The sequence below is a fragment of the Amborella trichopoda genome, chromosome 9, assembly GCF_054954075.1.
Source record: "Amborella trichopoda isolate Santa Cruz 75 chromosome 9, AtrichopodaSantaCruz75HAP2 v2.0, whole genome shotgun sequence".
NCBI lineage: Eukaryota > Viridiplantae > Streptophyta > Magnoliopsida > Amborellales > Amborellaceae > Amborella > Amborella trichopoda.
This window is the reverse complement of record NC_142344.1, coordinates 698,018-704,307: the sequence shown is the minus strand read 5'-3', so window position 1 is coordinate 704,307 and position 6,290 is coordinate 698,018. Positions and strand designations below refer to the sequence as shown.

Sequence of the window (6,290 nt, the reverse complement as noted above, 5' to 3'; positions counted from 1 at the left end):
TAGATAGTACAAATTGTGACCTCATTGTAACAACGGTAAATGGCCTCATAATATACAATCCCTCAATCAAAATACACATGATTTATCAATTATTTAGCATTTAGTTTTCATCTATTCCAATTCACAATAATATTATTTTGATATGATTTTTAAAATTAGATAAAAAATAAGTAAATGTTAAATGGTAGATCTAGTTGGTGCATTTTGATGAATTATTCTTAAAAATATCCTCTAAATTTTGTACCAATTCACAATAATATTATTTTGATATGATTTTTTTAAGGATGGTTTACAAAGAGATATTTATCGTTTGTACATGTATGTCACAATCATTTCCACTTGTTAGATGACAAATTGGATTCATGGGGTAAATTACAAAATTTGAGAGTTGTTTTCTTATAATTTTGTATCTATCTAATGACACTCTTACAAGTTACAACCACCCATTTTTAAATTTAAGGGACTATAATGATTGTGAACTGATGTACAAAAGATAAAAGTAAAAGTTTATATAAGGTTGTAACTTTAAAATGTAGAATCACGGATGCACCTCAAAAATCTATCGAAAAGTTTCTTTTAACGTTGAAAAACCGTCTAATTGATATCTCGATGTCAAGATGTATGAATATGAAAAAAAAAAAAAAAAGTTTTCGAGTCCTATAAATAGTGCATCTTGCAACACATTATCTAGTCTGTCTATTTTCAAGATTTTCATATATCTATAGATTTACTTGATTTTAATTATTTTTGGAATATAAAATTTTCTAATTAAATATGAAAATGGATTTTAAAATAATTTTAAAAAAAATTTACAACAAAATTACATATGATAAAATTTGGATGTGCGCCTGAATTGAATTGATTAAGGTTGCAACCTTATAGAAACCGCACCCTAAGATAAATGGTCTTGACACTCTCTTGTGTACTTAAATCTTCATATAATGTTTTAAAAATGGCCTTCATCACTTACATGTCTTTATCGCTATATTGGCTTCTCTATTATTTACCCTTTTTTTCTTGGTTTCTCCCTCTAAATCCTTCTATTTTATCACTCTAATGGTTTTTCAATTCCATATCTACGTAAGCGCTTTTATGCCACCAGTTGAATGGTTGCCCAAATTCATGTCTCTCTCTGTTATTTTTTCATTGCAACGACTACCGAATAAGTGGAAGCTTATATTTATTTTATCACTATAATGGTTGTCCAAATTATTTTTTCTCTCTGAACTTATTTATGTCATTGTGATGGATGCCCAGCTTCTCTTTCCCATTTGTCGACTGAAGTGCAGAGTTTCAGAGACCGTCCCTCTCACTGCAGCTAAAGCTGATGTTTCGTTTCTCATTCAAGAATGGTTGCTCAACTTCTTTCTCTCACCAATCTTCATCGGAATATACAGTATACACTACCAATCTCAATATTTTGCCTGTATCTGCATTTTCCAGAATGACAGCCAAGTCTAAAACTGCCGTGTAATTATTGGCCTTAGAATGGTCATGTGATTTCTTACCCTGAGAGGTTTTTCTTTGCTTTAATGGCGGGATTGATGGCACATAAACAAGAAACTGATTTTATCAGAAAGGTTTGTGGGATCATCTTGAAGGGACAATTCCATGTTCTGACAAGACCCAATATTACTTCTAGGTTTACAAACACTATGGTGAATTCCATATTGTCAAATCTATCTTCTGATTCTTTGGCTTCATGGAGTTTCTTCAAATGGGTAGAGTCCATTCCAAATTATAAACACTCAGTCCAACCATACTGGACCATGATTCATATTCTCACCAAGAACAAACAGTACAATATTGCACAATCCTTGGTTAAAAGGATAATGTTTAGGGAATTTTTGTCTTCTCCATCTGTTCTAAATGCACTTCTAAATAGTTGCAGCGACGCCATTTCAAATTCTGAGGTTTTGAGCTGGTTAATCATCTATTATGCCCAATCTAAGATGACCCAAGACGCAATCCAGATATTTAACCAGATGAATATCCATGGTTTTAAACCCCATCTCCATGCTTGCACCTCTCTGTTAAGTGCACTTGCAAAAGAAAAATTAACAGCCACTCTATGGAAAATTCATGAAAGAATGGTGGAAATTGGAATTATGTTCAATACCCATGTTTACAATGCAATGATCCATGCTTGTTACATTTCTGGTGATGTAGAGAAAGCTGAGAAACTTGTAAAAGACATGGATGAAAGAAGGGTTCCTTTAGACCTCTTCTCTTACAATACTCTTATCGCTTTGTTTTGCAAAAAGGGCATGCATTATGAAGCTTTTTGTATTCAAGATAGGATGGAGAGAGAAGGTATAAGGCCTGATATAGTGACTTATAATGTATTGATTCATGGATATTGTCGGGAAGGTCGAATGAGAGAGGCTTGGAAGCTTTTTAAGGAAATGAGAGATACAAAGCCTAATCACATCACATACACGACATTGATTAATGGTTATTGTAGGGTTAATGATGTTTCTGAGGCTTTTAGACTGAGACATGAGATGGAGGCTAAGGGGATTTTTCCTGGGGTGGCTACATATAATTCGATCATTCGTAAGCTTTGTGAGGAGGGGAAAATGAGAGCTGCTAATTTGCTCTTGGATGAGATGAGAGAGAGGAAGATTGAACCTGATAATGTGACCTGCAATACTTTGATCAATGCCTATTGCAAGAGAGGGGACATGGTGTTTGCTTGGAAGATCAGAAATATGATGTTGGAAGGAGGACTCAAACTAGACCAGTTCACTTATAAAGCTTTGATTCGTGGGTTTTGCAAGACCCAAGAAATCAGTGAGGCGGCCGAGGTCCTCTTTGAGATGCTCAATGCAGGTTTGCTTCTTATTTCATTGTTTCGACAATCTGGAAGCATGATAGTTCATCAAACATTCAATTATCTGATTTACTGGGTCTTGTCTCAGTTTGTCCTTATGTTTGGGATGCAAACTCATCTTATTTAATGTATCCTATATATATCCTTTTCTTAACAAACTTGCTGCAGAGGAACTTTTATGCTAAAATCAAAAGGTTATTCTTTCTCATGGTTTAGCATTGCATACAGAATTCCATTTTCTATTTATCTTTAGTTGGATTATCAATATATTTTTTTTTCCCCTTTCATCTCTTAATTTCCAAAGCGATGCGACAACCCTGCTCTACAGTTAAACAGTTGGAAATAAAAGTAGTTATGCATTACGTTCTTGCGTCACTATTTGTTTGGCTTAATCCGGTATCAGATAGATACTCAATATTTGAGATCAAGTATATATGTGGATCAGTGTAATATATGTATTCAGGGGTGATTTGTTTTGTCATCAGTTCCTTGTGGCAATTTAAAGAAAGAATGGTATTTATTTATTTATGTAATCTAGGTTTTCCACTCAAATTTTCCCAAATATTTTTATGTTATTATTAGAGTTGAGAATTTAGAGTTATTTCTCAATTTGTTCTTATGTTCACGATCATGTCTGCAAATTTATCTTATCTAGTGTATAATATAATCCCTTTTCTTAGTAAACACACTTGCTGTACAAAAATTTTTATACTGAATACTAAACATTGCATTGCTTGCTAATCAGATGAACCGATACTCTGCCACCTCCAATTTTGACTTGCATTTATGTGGCATGTCCCAAGCTGTACATGTGCAAATTGAATTATGGGGCATATCCGCTCTGACCTGGCTCATTAAGATAGGAAGGAGCCACACCAGCATTTTCTATGTATTACGCAACTACCACAAAAGACAGATCAAAATATATTTACCTGGTACTCAATGAATGAAGTTGTGAACTTCTAGGTTTTGAGTTTCTCAACCCCCCCTACGTTCACAAGAAATAGTCACATGAGAATTATGATGGCTGATTTCTTTAAATTTATTTACATATCTTATTTTTAACTTCCACCATCCCTTGCATCTCATAGTTAGTCAACAGACCAACACTGGAAGTTCTTTTACTCTTTCACCTTTCTTTCCACAAAGCCGCTGCTCTAGGTCTCTCAATCCTAACACTAAAATTATTCTAGGCTTCTAACCAACCAAGCTGGTGTCTAAATGCGTATGAATATGCCACAGACTTGAGTTCTAACAAATTCCTGTACAAAATGAATAGTTAATTGCGTACTTTGTCCACTACTCCCTTTCTCTACGGGTTTCTCTATCAAATGTTGTCTTCTGTAATCTCATCGCATGATTTTATGAGAGGTGGAAGAGCAAAATCAGATTTCTTGAAAAATCTCTATAGTTGGATTCTTTCAGTACCTCTGTACTGGAGTAATAGATCCTATTACTCCAAATTTCTGGACATTGTGTAAATGATTGAACTACCCCCTTCAGTGGTTTACAGAACATTTTCTTTTTCTTGATAGTAGAGCTCCCCCAATGCAACCCATCATTTTTGTGTTTATCTGATTTAGAATAATACTAATAATTAATTAATCTTGAAGGTTTTTTAATATATTATGAACATGTCAATAGCTAATAAGGATCTCCATTCTCTGAGCTATTTTTGGTTTCAAAATCTGAGGAACTAATTTCAAGGTCTAAGAAGGGTGATGACCTTAAACTTTATCTTAACCCGTCCCATCCCCAGGTAAAAAGGCTGGGTTGTATTAGTTAGGCAGCCAACGTCAAATTTTGTCAAAACTCAACATGAATCCTGAAAATACAGGAACTAATCTCACAAACAACTGCCGAGGAATACGAAAAGGAAAATAGTCAAAATCACTAGGAATAGTTTTTATTATTGAATTCTTTATTTCTTGCAGTTCTCTATGTACGTAAAACTTTTATTTTACCTTTGGGGAATGTATACTTTAGAAAACACACCACGGGTAAAGCACTGGGCATTGGGTCATGGCCATCCATCAGAGGGGTGACATGATGTTTAGCAGAGATTGGGACCCATCAATTGGGTCTGTTCTGTTCTGGTGTTTCTCACTCACTCTCCCTCCATCATTATAGGACTATGAGGACAACGGAGGATGGTTTTCCATAGTCATTGAATTTCATACTTCCCGTTTACAATTTAGTTCTCTCCATTCATGCTTGTTCTGAACCAAATACAGTAAAACCATCAGCCAAATTACTGGTGCTTATTGTTTGTTTCCTTGAATAATTGGATGCAGGTTTCTGCCCAAGTTATAGCACTTACGCGTGGCTTGTTGATGGTTATTGCAACCAGAGAAATGAAGAGGCAGCTCTTAGGATTCCTTTGGAGCTTGCTAAGAGAGGACTTGGTGCTGATATATCTGTTTATAGAGCGCTTATCCGAAGATTTTGCAAGAAAGGCATGGTGGATTTTGCACAGAAGGCATTTATTCAGATGCAAAGTAATGGTTTACCTGGTTGTACTCTTACTTTTGCCAATATGGCCTATGCATACTTAGATGCAGGGAAGCCTATAATGGCCTCTGAGTTATTGAATGACATGGCCAAGAAAGGTCTTAACATAACCGCTAAAATTTACAAATCTCTTGGGGATTCTCATGCTGGTGAAGATAGTAAATTGGAGCGGTTCTGGGATTATGCTACTGCAAAGGGCTTGGTCGCTAAGAATGTTTGCAAGTTGTTGAGGCATTCTAAGTTTAATATGGAAAATACATTGGCTTTATAAACTGGAAGGACTTCGTCCAATAGGTACTGTGACCTTTGAAATGACCAAAATTTTCAGAATGGCATATGAAATCTAGATTGTCAGCTGTTGCTTGGAGATCTGTGATTTGGGCTTTTTTTTTTTTGATTGTTCATTCCTTAAAATTCAGGCCCCAATGATCAAACTTGGGGCATCTATCGGCATATTTCTCATAAGCTAAGAGGTATAACCTTTTACCAACAAGAAATTTCAGTTTACAAATGTGCAGGCTCAAATGTTGTATGTTGGATGCGCTGACATTTTTTTTAGTTTCCAATTAATTCCATGTTCACTCATTCTTTTCGAATAATAATTTACCATTCTTTGATATTGAACATTTATTTATAGCTATTATATTACTCTGTAACGACTTGATGTTTGTTTTAAGTCCTAAGTGGCGGTGCACTTCTTCTAGTGGACCACGTGAAATTGCGGCAGATTTTAAACTGGAAGATCAATGATGGATGCCAGAACCGTACATGAAAAAGTCTACAATTTCTGAGGTGCCTCTCCAATTTCATGTACCATCAAGTCTACTCTTCTTTTCTTACATGGAAGAAACATTTTTGTATGACATGTTTGTATACACCATCTATATTGATGCCATCTCATTTGTTGGTTTTCATTGATTATACATAAGAATGCGAGCTGTGCTTT

At 35.0% G+C, this 6,290-nt stretch overlaps 1 protein-coding gene across 1 annotated transcript; it reads left to right on the top strand.

Moving 5' to 3' along the window:
- The first annotated feature begins 922 nt into the window (after positions 1-922).
- LOC18438405 (Tetratricopeptide repeat (TPR)-like superfamily protein) lies at positions 923-5,965 on the top strand. The gene is made up of 2 exons (XM_006848589.4): positions 923-2,832; positions 5,128-5,965. Exons 1-2 carry the CDS (start codon positions 1,533-1,535, stop codon positions 5,613-5,615), a joined length of 1,788 nt encoding a protein of 595 aa, XP_006848652.3. The 5' UTR covers positions 923-1,532; the 3' UTR covers positions 5,616-5,965.
- The last annotated feature ends 325 nt before the right edge of the window (positions 5,966-6,290 follow it).

What these genes read in the sequence shown, in the direction of transcription:
- LOC18438405 (XM_006848589.4), top strand. Translation starts at nt 1,533, where the DNA reads ATGGCGGGATTGATGGCACATAAACAAGAAACTGATTTTATCAGAAAG. An exon ending in CTTTGAGATGCTCAATGCAG is followed by an intron (nt 2,833 to 5,127) that starts GTTTGCTTCTTA and finishes AATTGGATGCAG; the next exon opens with GTTTCTGCCCAAGTTATAGC.